Raw genomic sequence first — 18,014 nt, 5'->3', positions numbered from 1 at the left:
AGCCGCCGCCGGCCGCGCTCCCGGCGGAGTCGGGCGGCACCTGCGGGCAGGTCCCGCTACTGCAGCGGCGGGCGCGGGGCCGGCCCCGCCGGGACGGATCCGGTGCGGAGCGGCCGCGGGAACGGCGAGGGGGCACCGGCACGGGGGGCTCCGGGCAGCGCCTCCGCCCCCGGCTGTCGGCGCTCAGCACAGACACGGCTCGACCGAGGCTGCCGCTCTCTCCGCCGGTGCCTCCGGGCGCGGCAGGATGCTGCCGGTCCTTCCCCAGGAGCTCTCCACGCTGGCACGGGGGGATAGCAGCTTTCCAGACCAGCAGCAGTGTTCCTGGCTATTGATGGCAGCATTTCCTATTGCTGAAAAAGATGCGAGGCCGAGCTGCTGCACCCTGAGCACCCAGTGCTGCGAGGCTGGCTGTTCACTGACAGCCCCATTGTGCAGGGGGTTTGGAAGCTCCAAGCATTTCCTCCCAATCCACGCTTTAAAAAAAAACAAAATGTGATTTCTCGTCATCATCTGAAGGGACAGACTGGTTGGAGAATCACAAGAAATCATCAAATCAAGCCCAAATCATGGAATCCTGGAAAGGAATGAGTTGGAAGGGACCTTAAAGCTCATCTCATTCCAACCTCCTGCCATGGGCAGGGACACCTTCCACTAGACCAGGTTGCTCCAAGCCCATCCAACCTGGCCTTGAACAATTCCAGGGATGGGGCAAATGTTCATGGGAATTTCTAAAAATCCCAAACACACACTGCAAAGCAGTTCCTGAAGACGTGGGGAGCCTTTATGGGCATTTGTGAGCTTCCAGTTAAATGAATTGCTAAAGAAAATTGTGAGGGCTGGTGGCCCGGTCACACAGCAGGAGGGAGCAGACTGGCAGTCACAACTCCACACTGGAGCTGCTCTGAGGATTTGGAAAAGTTGCAGTCAGAGGACGGACCCTGCTTTGTCCGCAGAGCTCCTGGGGCAGGTCCGCCCTGGGTGAGAGCCATGTAGATCCCACTGTCGTGAGCTGGATGGGTGAAAAGAGGAAAATCCGGAGTACTGGACAGGGCAGGTTGAAAATGTGGGAGGCACATTGGGTCTGCCTGATCCCCCCAATGCAGAGGCAGAGGGATTCAGCTCAGAGATGCTGCTGGCATGGGTGGGGGTCGGGGTGGTGTTTTCACTGCAGGAGTCACATTTGGGGCCTATTTTAAACACGTCCCCCACGTCGCCGAGTGTACGTCTTGAGGATTGAAATAGATGGCAGTTTGATCATTGTGTCTCCCAGGGAAATGGTTTTTAATGAGGTTTTAAATAATAAAGTGGGATAATTTCCCTGGCTGGCAAGATCATGAAATTTTTATGCCTCCTTTCTCTCCCAAAGTTTTATCATCCTTTATTTTTAGTGGTGTATAATCCCCGCTTTTGAGAAAAAAAAGCAGAGAAACCACTGACAGAGGGAAAGCCACTCCTGGGCAGGGATCCTTAGGCGGGAAGCAGTCTGGGGGCAGCTTGACAGACAGCCTGTCCACACCCCCTGGGGATGGGAGAACTCCCCAGAGGGGCAGAGGGACTCCCAGTGTTGGTGCAGGGTGCCAGTATTGGGTGCACGATGCTGCTGCAGGGTGTGAGTACTGGGTGCATGGTGCTGGTTCTGGGTGCCAGTACTGGGTTTGTGATGCTGATGCTTAGTGCCAATACTGGCTGCATGGTGCTGGGCCTGGTTATCAATAGTGGCTGCATGGTGCTGGTCCCGTGTGCCAGTATTTGACACTGGGTGCTGGTGAGGGTGCGAGTACTGGGTACACGGTGCTGGTGCTGGGTACCAGTACTGGTTCTGTGATGCTGGTGCTGAGGCACAGCAGTGGGTGCCTGGCGCTGTGCCGGGTGCAGGGGGCTGGGGCCGTGGGTGGTGCGGGTGGGTGTCTGTGTGTGCGTGCGCGTGTGTGCCGTGAGGAAGTGCCAGGGCTGCAATAGCTTTCGGAAGTGGCCGGCGGGGCCGGGCCGGAGCCTGCGCAGTGCCGCCGCCGCCGCTCGGCTCCCGCTGCCGCTCCCTCTCCCTCCGGTGCCCAGCCCGGCGGCAGCGCAGCGGCGGCGGCCGGGGGCGGCGGCGGCGGCGCGGATGCCCGGCCCGTGAGTACCCCGCGCCCCGGCCCGGGGGTGCCGCGGATGGGGGGGGACGCGCGCCCATCGCTCCGCTCCCTCGCCCGGTGCCCAGCCCAGCCTCGCGCCCCCGGCGGATCCCGCTTTTCCCACCCCCTCTCCCTCCCCCAGCCCCTTTGCACGCTCCCCCTGCATGGACCCCTGCCCCGGGCATCCTCCCTCCTACACGGCTCCCCCCACACGCGCTGAGCCCCGCGGAGGATGGAGAGCCCTGCCCGTGCCTGTCTCTCTGTCCGTGCGTCTGTGTGTCCGGCTGCTGCCTGTCACCGGCCCCATGTGCGAGCGCTGGGGCGGGGGGATGCTCTGTGGGGACGGGCCGGCGGCGCGGGGGGACCCCGAGCACGGAGCAAGGAGGGGGAACTCCCCGCCGCATCCCCCCAGGGGAGGGCAGGGCTCCTGCCAGGAGGAGGAGGAGGAGGATGGAGAGGGGGAAGGAGGGGGGCACCCTCCAGCCGCAGGGCCGGCTGCGCCGGGGTTTGCCCAGCTCGGGGCGGGGGTTGCAGGGAGGATCCCCCCCCGGAGGCCTCCCCGGTTCTTTGGCACCCACAGGTGGGTGCCAGGGCGGCGCCGGAGCATCCACGCAGCGGCTCGGCCGGGCAGAGCTACACGGCCGTGCAGCTGCCCGGGCACCATGCAGAGGGCGCTGAGTCTCGCCAGGGCGATGGGCAGCCCTGACCCGGCCGGCCGGGGCTCGGGGAGCACCGGGGCTCGGGAAGGTTGCCTGAGGTCAGGGCAGCCGCAAGTTCCGGTCCCCGCGGGGTGCTCCAGCAGCGGCACGGCCAAGGGTTGGCCAGAGGGATCTGCCTCGGTGGTGTCGGGGACGCGGCTGTCCCCCGAAGGGACGTGACATGCGACGGTGGCCCAACACGAGCCCATCACGTGGGCGGTGTCGCGGGATGCCGGCTCGTGGCGCTGCGTCCCCGTGGCCAAGGGATGGAGAGGGCCAGGAGCGGCCGCCGCGCCGTGTGCCCCCGCGCACCGAGAGGTTCCCCGGGGAAGCTCCCTCTCCCCGCCGCTTCCATGAGGCTGCTCTGGCACGGATCCATGGCCTTATTTAAGAAACTAAACAAGAAGTGTTAAGCGAGTGGGAGGGATTCCCCTGCTGCGAGGGGAGTTCATTCCCCTCTGGGTGCAAATCCATCCCTGTCGATGGAGACGCTTGTCCCGTGTCACGCTGGCTGAGCAGAGCCATGGCATTTGCTGGCCTGGTGCTCGTCCTTTTCTTTGGGAAAACGGGTCGCCCCAGTGGGCACATATTTCAGAGTATCTCCCAAGGGAGAGCGCCACATCAGATTTCCCTACAAGGATTTTAGCTGCTCCGCATCAGCCCTTCCCCACAAATGACTCAAGCCACTAATCAAAATACAGTCATGTTCTTCAGCCATTAAACAACCTCCACCTCACAGGATTGTAGTGGAGAAGCAGGAGTTCAGTGACACAAATATATCTCAGTCAGGGTGCAGGCACTGCTTTTGATATTATTGTTTAAAAAAAGAAGGAACTGAAGGCAGATAAATAATTCAAATGAAACCCAGAGAGGGTAAGGGAGAAAAATACCTTGGCAGGGTAGTTGGTTCTGAGTCTGCCCAAGGTGCTGGAGCAGCACATGTCAGCCACCTCCTGAAGTGCATCCTCTCCCATCTTTGCTGAGCTTTGGTTTTAGTCTTTGCTTTTAGGCTGGACTTGGGCTCCAGCATCTTGGGTTTCAGCTGGACTGATGCAGAGTGGGTGGTTGAGCTCAGTGCTCAGAGCTCTTCCCTGCGAGCAACAGGTCAGGAGTGGCAAAGCAGACACTGTGTCAGTCCTCAACCTCTGCAGAGTGTGAGCTCGAGTTGCTGTGGCTTTTCCTCTTTCTTTTTTTCCAAACTTTTATCCTCTGTATAAAATAATTTTGGAAAGCTCAGGAGGAGGTAAGAGCCACTCTGTCTTTCCCCTCCAGCTCCTCCTGCTCCTCAGATCAGTTCCTGCACCAACCCCTGTCCATGCCTGAGCACCCCAAAAAAGAACAGCCAGGGCACAGCAAGGCCAGCAGGCATCACCACTGCCATGCCACACTCTCAGGGTTCAGCACTCCAGGCTCTTGCGTGGAATAACAGCAGGTTCCAAGTGATCCGGTGCCCACGGCCTTCGCCCGAGACTTCCTATTGCTCAGTTCCTTATTCATCTGCCCATCTCTCTGCATTTCCCTTACAGAAGCTGTTCAGAGAGGGGGGGGTGGATCTAAAGCCAGCTGTTTATATACATTGTTTCATAGTTGTCTCTTATTTTGGAGAGAAGAAAAGATCCTGGACCTTAGCAGTGATTTTTTGCATCCCCTCATGTGTTACAACCTGGGTTTTGCCCATGGGGACAACAGGATAGGGGAAGTGTCTGACATCTTCTGTGGTGTGAGAGGGGAAGGAACTGAACTCACAGGGACTCCAACCACCCTGTTACAGACTGGGAAGCAGCTCTGTGGTGCCATCAGTGCCCCAGCTCCAGCGGCTCAGGGAATAGGCATCCAGCCCCACAGGCATCTCCCTTGTCACTGCCCTGCCTCCTCCAGCTCATTCCCGTCACTGCTGGGCTCAGCTAGCCCATTTCCTTTCCCAGCTGCCTCTCCATGGGTTGCCCCATGCAGCTCAGGGAGGGGGACCTGCAGAAAGTCCGGAATCCTCTCTGCCTTGGCCATCCGATGGGTGTGATGGTAACTCCAGTAACACCACTGGCCAGCTCTCCCCTCTGATCCCACAGGTTTCAGGACATGCAGAACTTTTCAGAGGGATTGAACATCTTAAATCCAGTTATGTGTGCTCTGCAGGAGCTGTTGGCTGTACTGGTTCACAAGCCATGGGGTGACTTCCCTGTGCAGCTCCCCAGCCTTCCTTAGGGCCTGGGGACACAGGAACTGGTGGCTTTGGGGTAAAACTGTAGTGAAGGAAGAATCCTGGCTCCATCCAGGTCCTGAGCACAGTGTAAGACAAAGCAGCAACCCCAGAGTTTTGATGGACCTTTCACCCTTCTGCAAAAGCGCTCTCTGGGAGCATGGAGAATTATTTTATTTCTGTTATTTTTGGCTGTAAATCCACTGGGTTCCTTCTTCAGAGTGGACCAGTAACGGAAACCTCCTGCATGTGATTTTCCCCCTCCCCAGACACTGTGCTGCGCATAGAGGGTGATGCCTCAGCCCATCCCATCATCTCCTCTGGGTTCATGGGATATCAGCAGTGTCCAGGAGAGGCAGGGAGTGCTCTGCCACTCACCCATCCTGCAAAACCTCCTGCCCTTGGCCATTTTGTGGAAGCAAAATTTAACCAGGAGAAGGGTGGAGCAGCAATGAAAACAACAACAAAGTCCTTTGGGGTTCAGCTTCACCATTCATCTTAGACATGGAAAAAAGGGGGTTTCCTGACAGCAGGAAAATATATGGTCGAGTTTTAGAACAAGCCGCCCTTCCAGTTCTCCAACCACTTGGAACCAGCCTCGGTTGACCTTTTGAGGGCTCTTTGCTCCAGCTGTGGAGACACGCTGGGCTCAGGGGCCCAGGTTTGCCACACTCCAAACTCACTTGTCAGCACTTGCCTGCTCTGGAGGCAGAAATGCTGCAAAGCCTCTGGGGCAACAATGGGATGGGCATGGCAGGAGCGGAGCCCGTGTCATTCCTGCATGTGGCTGTGGCTCTGCGTGCGGGGGACAGGCTGTGGGTGCACTGGCAGCCCACTCCCAGCGCTGGAAGCACTGCTGGTTCAGCCTAAAGGTGCTCAGCAGAAGGGTTCGAGGTAAGGGCTTGGGTTTTCCAATTGCTCCCCCTCCTGCAGGTTTGAACCCAAGCGGGGCTGTAGCTTCCTCTGACAGAAGGCGAATGCCCAAGCAGCGTTCCAGGGCAAAGGGCAGGCGAAGAACAAACAGGTACATATTGGCATTAATGGGCAGGAGCCCTGGAAAAGGAACAGAAAGCTTCAAGCTTGACTGGAAAAAAACCCAACAAAAACCAAGGGAAGATGCTGCCTGAGAGCCTGGTGTGGGTTTCACCAGGAGGAGAGAGCTGGCAAAGCAGATTTGGGGCTGGAGAAATGTACTGCTGTGATGGCAACTTGTATCTGCTGATGGGACCTTCACCCTGCAGCATCCTGGGGGCTCAGCAAGGGGCATCACCAAGGGTCTGAGATCCCCTGCATGGCCCACCATCTGAGCCCAGAAGGCCTGCAATGGGCACCCACCATGGCCAGGGTCCTGCACCCTGGCTGGCAGCAATGGGCTGCAGTTGCTGCGCTGTTGGGCGCTGCCCCAGGGCCAGGGCCACCTCTGTGGCTTGGGGCCACGCAGGGTGACAGTGCTTCCTTCCTCCCCACACTGCCAGCTCCTCCCTGGGGTGATGGAGCTGAATCCCACCATCAATCTTCCCCTTTGGTTGGGGTTTAAATCACCAGGGCAGCTCTACTTGGAGGACAAGAATTGCTCACCCTGATCCCTGTTGCCTCTTGTGGCTGGGGCAGGGCAGAGCCTCACTGCTGCCCTGGTGCCACGACCACAGCACAGGAGTCACCTGTTCCCCTTGGGATGCCTCAGAACTTGGGCAGGGCATTAGGTCACCAGATCCCCCTTTCCCTGGGTGTTTGCCTGCAGGATGGTCTCCTGGGGGGCTCGTTCCTCAGCCCCCCAGTGGTTTAATGTAGGACAAAAGTCTGATGTGGGAGGAAGTTTTGCTGGTACAAGTGAAAGCCCAGCTCTGCAAGCTGTAGTCCAGGGACCTGGTGATGGGGACAAGTCCCAGCCCTGGGTGCTCACCAGCACTAAGTGACATCTGCCTGAAGCCAGGCTTCCAAAGGCATCTGTCAGGGCTGGCAGCATGCAGGCAGCAGCACCCACAGCTGAATAAACCATGGTGGGCAAATGCCCCTGGTTGTAGCATTTGGGACGTGCTCCCCTTGTCCCCATCTGTCCTGCTGGTGTGGCCCTGGCCTGGCCAGTCCCACTGCCAGTTCAGCCGGGCACGGCCCTGCCCTGACCACATAAATGCCACATGGGGCCATGCTTTGGGCAGGAAGTGTGGCTGGAGAGCAGGGCCAGACCTGTCCTCAGCATGGTCAGACTCACCTCCTGCCCATGCCAGCAGAGGCTCCCAAACCTCCTCATGCACTTCCTGGAGCCTCCCGTGCAGGGCTCTGGATGCAGCCAGTGGGGTTTGGTCTCGTGCTGGGGCTGGGGGACAAATCATCCCTCAGTTGTGTTGGGAGCTCTCGGAGCCATGCTAAGCCAGCCCTTTGATCCGGCATTGCCCTGTGATGCAATGTCCTTCCTTTTCATCCCAATCCTGCCTTGATTCTCCATCTGGGTGCTCATTTCCTTGAAAGGTGCCATTCTTCATCCCTCAAATTACCACTGTCCTGTGGTCCCAGGGGCCTGGCAGCATCCCATAAACAAGGAGCACCCTGCCACCTGCCCAGCTCAGCTCCTACCCTGGCCATGCCAGTGCCATATCCCTCCCTTTCCGCTGCTCTTCCCTCCCATCAACCACCAGGCTCCTCCATCCGTTTAGCCCCTGCTGAGTATTGATCACTGATCTCTCTTCTCCTTTCCCATGGATCATTACCGAAGGCAGAACAGGCGCCTGCCCTAACACCACGATACCTCTGGTAGTAGAAACATAATTGTTAGGGCTTGCCTTACTAAATCCCCCATCTGATTGGCATGGGGGCTATTTTTATGCTGTAAAATAATTAACTCTGTTTCAGTGTAAAAGCTGGGGTCAGGGGGATGGGTGCTGTCAAAGCTGTGCCTGTCATGCTGCCCAGAAGCCATGGTGCCAGGCCAGAGCCATGGGTCTGTTCTCCTCTTCCCAGCAGGTGCTGGAGGGGTTCATGTGGTCCTTTTGGGAGGGCTCATGGTGGGATTTGGCTTGGAGGATGCTCAAGCAGAAATACACCGGGAGCAGAGGAGATGGCTGGTCTGGAGAAGGACCCTGGCATTGTCCTCATCCTGGCAGGACAGGAGCTGTCAGCTCTCGTGGTGCAAGGGACTGGGGAGGTGTTTGGACACACTGAAGCATCTCAGTTCCCATCAGCAGGACCTGCCTCCCCAGCCTCTGGGAACGGCAGAAAAATCACTGCAGGGCATCTGCAGTGGCTGCAGAGGATCTCCCCAAAGGTACCCGCTGGCCACCGCCGCCTCAGCCACGTGTGCGGGCACACCGGCGGCGTTATCAGTGCCATGGGCAGGGTGCTGCCACAGGGGCACAACCACCCCCTCATCTCAGCAGGACCCAGGGAGTCCACCCAGCCACTGCCAGAAATCATCGGCACCTCCGTGCTGGGGAGGATTGGAGTCAGCCCAGCCCCATCCCGCAGAGCCAGGGGGCTCAAGCCCTCAACCTCTTTCATCTTTTTCTAAAAGATTGCTAAGGGGGGGGATTGAAAACCGAGTCTAAAAATAACTCCTAAAACTTCCTGTGCTGCTGGCAGGTGGCTGGGACAGGCTGCGGGGGCGGGAGGCAGCTGTGGGGCTCGGTGGCGGTGCCCCGGCGGTTTCCATGGGTAACCCCGGCAGAGGGGTCCCGGGGAGTGCCAGCCCCCTGTCACCCACCCCAGCTGTCTGCTGGGCCGCCTCGCCTCTGGTTGCACTCAGTGGCTGGTTCCAGCCAAATTTGGCATAGATCAGAGGTGCTGGGACCTCCTGGGAGAATGCCAGGGAGGGGGTGGGGAAGCTGCAGGCTGTGCTGAGCCCTTATTAGACACTGGAGAGTCCAGCAGCACGCGGGCAGCCAGGGCTGCCAAGCTCTCCTTGTGCTGATCCAGCGTGGCTGGTCGAGCAGGTGATGGGTGTTTGCAGCTCCTCCAAGGCATGGAGAGGGGTCAGACCCAGTGCTGCTCCTCGCTGAGGCATCACTGGCCTGTGACAGGGACTCGGCCTGGGATGGTGTCTCCGTTGCCACTGGGTTTGTTCATTGCCACCACCCAAATGATCCCTGCAGGGTTCTGTGATGAGCAGCAAAGCTGCTGTCCCGGCTTTGACCTGTAAGATACGAAGGGAAGGTCCTTCATGGGGTGGAGAGTGGCAAGAGGTGGCCAGAGAATAAAAATACTCTCGGTGCCCATGAGCTGGGGGTGCCAGAGGCCGTGGGAGCATGGCTGTATCCTGACAGCCCCCAGCTCTCTCCCTGCCTGGTAGCAGCAAAGGGAATCCTGGAAAACCATCTGGGAAAAAAACTGAGAAGCAGAGCCCGGCTGAGCCCCTGGAGCACCAGAGGGTGACGGCAGAGGAAGGAGCTGCCGACGCCGGTAGTGACTTTTGGGTGACGGGGAGGTTTCCATCCGGATGGAGTGGCGCTGGGGACAACAGCAGCAGCAGCACAACCGCGTTGGGTTTTTCGTGCCGGGGTGTTTGGGCTCGGGAGGAGAGGAGATAACAACTCGTGTCCCGGGGAAGGCGAGGGAAGCAGCTGCGCTGAGCCGGGCGCTGGGATGAGCTGATAACAAGCACATGGCGCTGCCCCAGGGGAGCGGGGGTGGGTCCCAGCATCCCTCCTTCCTCTTTCTCCCCTTTCTGCCTTTTTTCACCTGCGGTGAGACCGTACCACTGAGGGGCAGCCGCCAGCAGAGACCACAAGCGGTGCTGGTCGCTTGTGGGCTGGAGCCTCCTCCGCCCACAGCAGTGCCGAGGGTGAATTTAATCAAGAAAACGGAGGTTGGCGGCTGATTTCTCTCCCTCTCTCTCTCTCCTGTTTCTTTTTTTCCTGAAGAGGAAAAATACCAAACAACTTTGTTTGTGAGTCACTCTTGGCCGAGGGAGCAGGGCTGCGCTCTGTGCATCAGGCTGGCACATCCCACCTCGCACGGACGATGCTGCCGGGAGGCACCGCCGGCGGCTCTGACTCAGCTCACCCTCAGCACAGCCCCTTTCCCGCACTGCCCACCTCGCTGCCGGTGTCTGTGCCCTGCGGGCAGTGCTGGAAGCCCGGGGACATCGGAAGGACAGCGTGGCAGAAAGCACTGTCGCTTTGAAGTGGCCTCGGCTGGTCACTGAGGACCGAGGTGCAGCCTGCACGCACCCTGGGGACATATCCTGCCTGTCACTCTCAGCAGAGCCGCTTCCTTGGCCATGGGGTTGTTCCAGCGCCAGCGTGGCCGGGCTATCTCTGAGAAGCTGCCATCAGTGCCAGTCCTGGCTGGGGAGCCCCATCTTGGTTGCCCTCGTGCCTGCCGGATCCAGCCCTCCTGGGAAGCAGGAGGCTAAGCTGGAAGCAGGAGGCTGAGCTGGCTCATCCCCTGGTGGGACCCACTGTGCGCCTCTCCTGCCCCATCGAGGCAGCTGGCCCCGTGATGGAACAGCAAGGAGAGGGTCTGGGCCGGGCGGGGGCTTTCCCAAAAAAGGCCTGAACTCTTCGGTTGAGTTTGCCACTTCCCTTACCACTCCCTTTCCTGTGAGAGGATGTGTTCAGCCGCTTTTCTTTTCTCTTTCTCTCTTCTTTTCTCCCCCACGTCCCTGCCCGCAGAGCCGGCGGTCCTGGCGATGCCACGCACCCCCTGAGCCGGCCGGGGTCACCCTGGCTGGCACGATGGCCAGGCTGCAGGTACGGACACGCCACAAGAGCTGCTCCCACACCCCCCAGTCCTCCCAGGACCCACGGCACAGGGTTGGTGGGCATGTCGGGGGTCAGCACAGATTGTGCTGGGGGTGCCCCTGCACTGGGGTAGGCGCTGATTTGTGCCCCACGCTGCAGAACTGGGGGAGGCTGCTTTGCCTAGGGTGAGCAGGGCACAAGGAGCTTCATGTGCAGGTGTGTGGGATGGGGCCAACATCTCAGCAAGGCCTGCTAGAAGGGGAGGTTCCCCTTTGAAAGCGATTTTGGGGAGAGCTTGTCTTGACTGGTTGCATGGAGGGCCCCCTCTCCATTCAGCAAGAGGACAGTGTGGTGCCAGACTCATGGGGACATCACGGGGGTGTGACCTGGCATGGCCCAGGGACACCCAGCACACGGAGACTCCCAGACTCACAGGGGGCTTGGGGAGCTCAGGGAGGGTGACTTTTGGGGCATCTCTTCTCTCTGTGGGGAAATGTCCCCTTTTTGTCATCCTTCCTCTTTCTGCAGCCTCAAGCGCACGCCCTTGCCTTCCCTCCGGCACTTCCCTATCCGCCAGCCCCAGCAGCCCCATGGCGGGGCCTGGCACTGGGGCAGCTGGTGAGAGCCCCATGGCACCCAGCCCCTGCCAGCATGGTGAGGTGGGGGTGGCAGGGGCTTTAAGGGGTGCACAGTGCTGGGAAATCATCCCTGCAAATCCAGAGCATGAAGGCAGCACCCTTCAGTGCCCATCAGAGTGTGCCTTTTGCTGCCAATCCAGATGTGCTGGCATTGCCTTTTAGTGCTCACAAGGATGACCTCAGCATCACCTCTTGGTGCCGTCAGACAAGGTCCCTGTGCAGCCCCACAGTTCCCTTCTCCCTGTTCCCCGGGGCGCAGCTCACTCCTCTGGAATGGCCCTGGGTGTGTCCCACAGCACCCAGCGTGGGCAGCGACCTGATCCTGCTCCTGGCCGGGTGCTGAGCACAGCCCTTGGCATGGGAAGGGGATGCTCCTGCCAGGGGATGCCACCCCCTCCTGCTGCCTCTCCAGGGTGTGTTGGCTCAGCCGCTTGCGGGTCAGCTCTTGCCAAGCAGCGAAGCAAAGTACCTGGATGTCCCCACATCCCGGTTCCTCAGTCACCCCCAATCCAACCTTTCCGTAGCCCAGGGCTGTGGCAGAGCCAGGGTGAGCTGGGAGGGAGCAGGGTTTTCGTAGTCTTCAGGTTGTCCTCCTGCTCACGCCGCTCCCACAGCCTCAGCACCAGTTCCTGTTGTTGGTGCCACAGCCCGCAGCAGTGCTTGGATGAGCAGTGGGATGTGGGTGGGCAGCAGGAGGAAGGATGCTGGGAGTGGAAGATGGTTGGGCCAGGGGAAGCAAAGGAAAGGGAAAAAGTCGGGGGTTCAATGGATCCAAAGGCAGCACGGTGCGAGAGGGAGTGGAGCTGCTGCTGAACCGGGTGACAAAGTCACAGCCATCCTGCCAGCACTCGGGGCTATAAATAGGGACAATTGGGACTGAAACACAGACTCTCTCCTTTTTCGTTCCTGTGGGAGCACTGGGACTGTGGGAGGGTTTGTGAGGGCCCAGGAAAGCACTGCTGGGTGATGGCTGTGGTGAGAACAGGGGGGCTCTGACCCCAGGGCTCACGGAGGGCTCTGGGGACAGCTGTGTCTCCAGCTGCATCCCATACCCTGGCTCTGTCCCCTTGCTGTGTCCACAGCAAGACTCAGACCCAAGGTGATGAGACCTGGGGCTGCTCAAGGTGGGGATGCTGAGGCTGAGATGTCTGGGGGCTCTCCCTGCCTGCTGCCACTGCTCCCATTCCTTCCTTCTGGCAGGGGAGGGACCACGATTGCTGCCCAATCACCCTTGGCAAGGCAGAGGGAGGTAGAGCCAGCTGTGGCCATGACATAACCCCTGCCCATGCTGAGCCCAGCACCCACCATCACTCCTGCCCAGGAGCATCCCTGCTCCAGGCTGAGCCAGTGGTACAGGCAGGGACAGGCAGGTGGCATGGGACAAGGTTTGGCTTAGTGCCAGGAGCTGTGAAAACTCACCACCACCACCCTGTTTCCTTCCACTCACATGATGCCGTGGAGCAGCTCTGACTTCCCCATCCTGTGCCTGAAGACAACTGGGATTTCAGCCACTCTTCCTCATGGCACAGGGCATGGCCAGGGATGTGCAGGGCCAGCACTGAGCCCCTCACCCTGCCAAGCCCCTCTGCTGCCTGCAGCGAGCCCCACAGCATCCCCAAAGTGTGGGATGGAATCCCAGGCAAAGCATGGGGCTGGAAGACCATGTCCTGATGTATTTCCTCTTTACTTTCCTTCTCACTTCCTTTTCTTGCACTTTCTGCCTGCTGCCCTGCCCTCACTTGCATCGTGCCCAGGGCTTTCCCCAGTGTCAAGCAGCCCCCAGAGCTGCTCGAAGCTGGGGGTTCTGTGCAGTAACGTGGTGCTGCTCCTCTCCCTCCCCACAGGCTCCATCCAGGAGGCGGCAGGGACATTAGCCAGGGGGTCTCACGGCTCGCCTGCAGGCTGGGAGGAGCTGAGAGCGGCAGAACAGCCCCTGAAGCACGACCCAACCCCGTGCACCGTGTATGAGGCTGGGACGCAGGTGAGGGGTGACCGGGCGGGGAGCCAGGGTGGCAAGCAGGAGCCAAAACTAAATCACAGCAAGTCACTGCGCAGGGGCTTCTCCTGTACCTCTGTGTGCTTGCACAAGGTGGGGAATGATCATTTGCAGCTCCCTGACCCTCTCCACCCTCCTGCCTTTCAGTACGCAGGACCGGCGTCCGCAGAGTCACCCCTTCCGATGTCCCGGCATGAGACTTCTCCGACAACGGTGCAACCCGCCAGCAACCACCGCCCCAACGCCTGCTGCTTCTGCTGGTGCTGCTGCTGCAGCTGCTCATGGTACGTCCCACTGCCTGCCTGGCCCTGGCTCCTGTGGGGTCAGTGAGCATCGCCCACCTCATCAGCCCATAGGCAGGGAGGTCATAGAATTGTAGAAAGGCTTGGGTTGGAAGGGATCTCGTCCCAACCCCCTGCCATGGGCAGGGACAGCTTACACTAGACCAGGTTGCTCCAAGCCCTGGTCTTGGACACTGCCAGGGGTGCAGGGATCGCATGTGTGGTGTTGTTCCTCTGTGCTTTGTGCAGCACCAAGTGCTTGGATGCAACTGCTTCCTGAGCAGGTGACCAGGTCTGAGGAGGGGGGTCCCACAGCTGCCCCCACTGCTGGGTTCCCTGCAGTGCAGCTGTGGTACCCAAGCCATGGGCAGTGGGTGCTGGAGGGCAGCTAGAATGGAGATGGCCCTGCTCCCTGAGCTGAGCCTCTGAACCCCTTGTGTGCTCGTTGGGTTGGGAGCTGGGAGCAGGACAGGTGCATGGCTAGACAGGTGTGAACTGGAGCAGATGGGCACCAGTGGTGCTGTGGTATGAGGCTCCCCCCAGCACAGAGCCTGGTGAGCCCCAGCTGAGCCTGGATGCACTGACTCCTGTTCATGAGCCAAATCTTTTAGAATACATAGAGCAGAAAGCAGCAGTGGGACTCCCCAGTGCTGCCCAAATGGTCTCCAGGGAGGGATGGCCCTGGTCCATAGGAGCCCTCTGGGAAGCTCTGCCTTGGAGCAGCAGGTGCAGAGTCCGGCCCTGCCCTCCCAGCACTGACCAAAACCAAGGATGGAACCAGCTGCTTGCCTCCATCTGCATCTCCTGTCCTTGCTGAGGATCTCCAGCTCCTTATTCTCTGGATAGCCCAGATTTTGGAGAGCCCATCTGCTCTTCTTCCTCAGCATCTGCTCACTCAGAGATTGCTGATGGCTCCAGGCTTTGCAGCAGCTTTGGTCTTTACAGCCACCAAGAGCAGCGAGCTTGGAGGAGGAACAAACCCTGAAGCTGAGCCCCATGCATCTCCTTCCTAGACACTGCCCTTGGCTTGGTGGCATTCCCTGTGTCTCTCCTTCATCTCGGCAAGAGCCTGTGAGCAGAGATGGAGCAGAAATCTCAGAGATGTGACAGATATCCCTCCTATATCCTGTTCCTGGAGCAAGCGGTGCTGCTTGCTGAGTGGGGCTCAGGCATGGCAGGCAGTGAGCCCTGGGGGTGTCACAGCCAGGGACATGCCCACAGCTTCACCCATGCCAGCTGCCCATGCTGGGGCAGAGGTTTGCACAGCCAGTCTTGTGCGAGCAGCAAGGGACGGTGTCGCAAGCAGGAAGGGCTGCGGTCAGTGCCGGGCACCGAAATTCAAGGGCCCAGGGGAAGTTGGCTGATGGCTGCTCTCCACTTGTGCCACCAGCACCCCCAGGGGCAAGGGGACACAGGGACAGGAACACGACATCCCCAAGCCCCAACCCCTCTATCCCACTATCTGCCTGCGGGCCAGACTGGTGCTGGCACATCACCAATAAGCCCTCATTTATTTATTGGTGATTATTCGTGACAGTTCACGACAGCTTCGCCTTGGGCCGATCCAGCACTGACCTCTGCCGGCTGCTGTGGCCACTCCGGCTCAGCTCAGTCCTGGCACATGGCCCTGGCACACGGCCCGGGTGGTGGAGTGGGACCAGGGCCACAGCAGTGCCTGAGCACAGGGACACCCTCACATGGTGACAGCAAAACTGCACGAGGGAACGAGGGTGCCACCAGGGCAGCAAGTATGGGGAAGGCATGGGTGGGGGGTGCTGATGCCCATGGAGGAGATTGAGTGATCAGGGGTCAAGGTGGGGTCTGCACGTGTCCCCAGTGCCCCTGACTACCTCTCTGTCTCCCTGTTAGGAACGAGGACCGGGAGCGAGCATGGAGAGCATCCCGGGAGACCAAACTGGAGACCATCCCAAACTGTGAAGCGTGGTGAGTGCAGGGGCAGTGCAGTGGAGGGGAACAAGCACAGCATGGCACTGTCCCCTCTGCTATCCTCCATGGCAGCCAGCGCTGTGTCCTGCCCCTGGGATACACACAGGGCAGAGGGTCAGGGCACCAGGGCTCAGGGGTTCCTGGTGTTGTGTCCAGCAGCTCCTCCCCAGTTCTCACCAAGAAACAGAGACCCTGGAGCCACAGGCTGAATCCTACTGTGATTCTGCCCTTGGGCCCATTGCAAAGGGAAACTGAGGCATGGAAAAACCTCAGCAGATTTCAGACCTCATCCTGCCCTTTAGATCCACTGCCAAAAGCATCGTGCAGCCACAGGGAGAGGTGTTGGGACAGAGTTCCTCTGGGATGGGACCAGGGATGAGCAGGAGGGACACAGTGGGATCCCTGGCCGGCTGTAACGCCATCCTCTTGCCTTCCCCCGGACCTGCCAGCGCCAAACCCACGCCAGAGGAGGTGCAGGGCTGGGCACAGTCCTTTGACAAGCTGATGAAGAGCCCGGCGGGGCGCAACGTCTTCCGGGAGTTTTTGCGGACTGAGTACAGCGAGGAGAACATGCTCTTCTGGCTGGCATGTGAGGAGCTCAAAACCGAGTGCAACAAGCACACCATCGACGAGAAGGCCAGGATGATCTACGAGGACTACATCTCCATCCTCTCTCCCAAGGAGGTAGGAGGCAGAGCCTTTGAGGGGAGGGCTCAGGCTAAAATGGAGCTGGGGAGGGCTCTTAGGGAGAGGTCTCTGTTCCAGCTGCCGCCAGAGCCCTGTGACAGTCCTGGGAGGAGTTTGGCAGGGTAACGGCGGTGGGAAGGGGATATCCAGCTCTCAAAACCCCCGGGACGCTGCCGGCAGTGGGACCGCGGGCCGGGTTGTGCTGCGGGGCCGAGACCTCACGAGGGCACCAGCGGGCCGAGGAAATGCTGCATCCCGGCCTGCAGCATCCTCGGAGTGGGGGTACCCAGGGCGGGACCACCCCAAACCCACCTCCCTGTGCCCAGCCGGGGGACACAGAGGGCACCCACACAGAGAGCTCCTCACTTCTCCCTGCAACCCTCCTCAACCACCAGGGCTCCAGTGCCAATGTCCTCTGGGATGGAGCACACTGTGGTCTCCCTACATCTGGTGCCGCATTGATACCCAATTTCCCATGAGAGCGGGTGCAGGGATGGGTGCTGGGGCTGGGGGTTTGTCCTTGGGTGTCCCCCAGCCCCAGTTTCTCTCCATGCCTCCCAGGTGAGCCTGGACTCGCGGGTGCGGGAGGTCATCAACCGGAAGATGCAGGAGCCGTCCTCGCATACCTTCGACGACGCACAGCTCCAGATCTACACGCTGATGCACAGAGACTCCTACCCCCGCTTCCTGAACTCTGCCATTTACAAATCGCTGCTCCAGAGCGTCTCCCACTCCTCCTCGGAGTCCTAAGGGCACCCGCCGGCCGTGGGGACACCAGTGGGGACATGGTGGCCAGGGGAAGTCAGTGCCTCCTCCCCTCTGCTGCCCTCCTTGCCAGCCCCCACCAAGTTTTTAGCTTTTTACCTATGAACTGTCACCCCGGTGTCTGGGCCACACTCCAGGACTGTCCCCAGGGCACAGCCTGGGCCAGCTCGTACTACTGATTCCCTGTCCTGTCCCCAGCGCTGGCCGGAGCGAGCTGGAGGAGCACAGGACAGTGCCTGGGGCCTGGTTCCCCCCACACCCTGTTTTGAAGAGGTCACTTTATCCCATCTCCACCACACCTGGGGACGTGGCACATCCCCGTTTGCCACCTGAGACCCAGTTGGGGACTGGGTTGGGGGTTTTTTGAGGTGGGGGGGAGGTCAGTTGTTGTTGGTTTGGGTTTGGTTTTTTTTTTTTAATTTTAAATGCTCTTTTGGTTGGCTTTTACTGGGGGACTTGAGGTGCGGGAGGGGGGATTGATGAGCATCTCTGTACATATAAAAACTTGTCAGGTTTACCTCGCTCCAGCTATTTGAGGTGGCCCAAAGGGCAGGGGGGTGGTGCTAGAGCCTGTTTGTATTCCCAATGGATCCAGATGGAGCAGAGGGCAGAGCTCTGAGCGGCCAGAAGGGACCTTGGGGATGTGCTTGGGGGGTGTGCAGGGGTGTGCCTCCAGTCAGTCCCCATGACACATCAGCACTGTTCCAGGACACCACACACAGTCACTCCAAACCCAGAGCATCCTGCATCCTTGGTTCATGGACCTCGGAGAGGGGGAAAACACCTATGTAGGTGTTGTTTGCCCTCCTGCAGAACCCACAGGCACCTGGACCCCTGAACGAGAGCGCTCCCAGCTGGCCCAGACCTGCCCTGCCAGCGGGGAGAAGCACAGGGCTCTGCCCTGGTCCTTCACTGAGCTGGACCCGGGCTCCACACAGGATGGGAAGTATCACAGGGAGGATACAGAATTCCCATGCGGTTTTGCACAGCACAAGGAATGATTTACTGAAGGC

The 18,014-nt window shown here is 59.7% G+C and overlaps 1 protein-coding gene across 2 annotated transcripts; it reads left to right on the top strand.

Moving 5' to 3' along the window:
- The first annotated feature begins 2,059 nt into the window (after positions 1–2,059).
- Positions 2,060–17,238, top strand: RGS19 (regulator of G protein signaling 19). 2 transcript variants are annotated; one of them, XM_082292736.1, is made up of 6 exons: positions 2,060–2,118; positions 13,170–13,306; positions 13,469–13,605; positions 15,472–15,546; positions 15,999–16,233; positions 16,798–17,238. In XM_082292736.1, the coding sequence occupies exons 3-6, from the start codon at positions 13,505–13,507 to the stop codon at positions 16,984–16,986; spliced, it is 600 nt and encodes a 199-aa protein (XP_082148862.1). In that variant the 5' UTR covers positions 2,060–2,118; positions 13,170–13,306; positions 13,469–13,504; the 3' UTR covers positions 16,987–17,238. The 2 variants fall into 2 exon arrangements, with proteins under 2 accessions (XP_082148862.1, XP_082148863.1); XM_082292737.1 differs by lacking the exon at positions 2,060–2,118 and adding an exon at positions 10,679–10,696.
- The last annotated feature ends 776 nt before the right edge of the window (positions 17,239–18,014 follow it).

Source organism: Coloeus monedula, assembly GCF_965178545.1.
Source record: "Coloeus monedula genome assembly, chromosome: 17".
In the NCBI taxonomy this organism is placed as follows: domain Eukaryota; kingdom Metazoa; phylum Chordata; class Aves; order Passeriformes; family Corvidae; genus Coloeus; species Coloeus monedula.
This window is presented reverse-complemented; position numbering and strand designations above follow the sequence as displayed.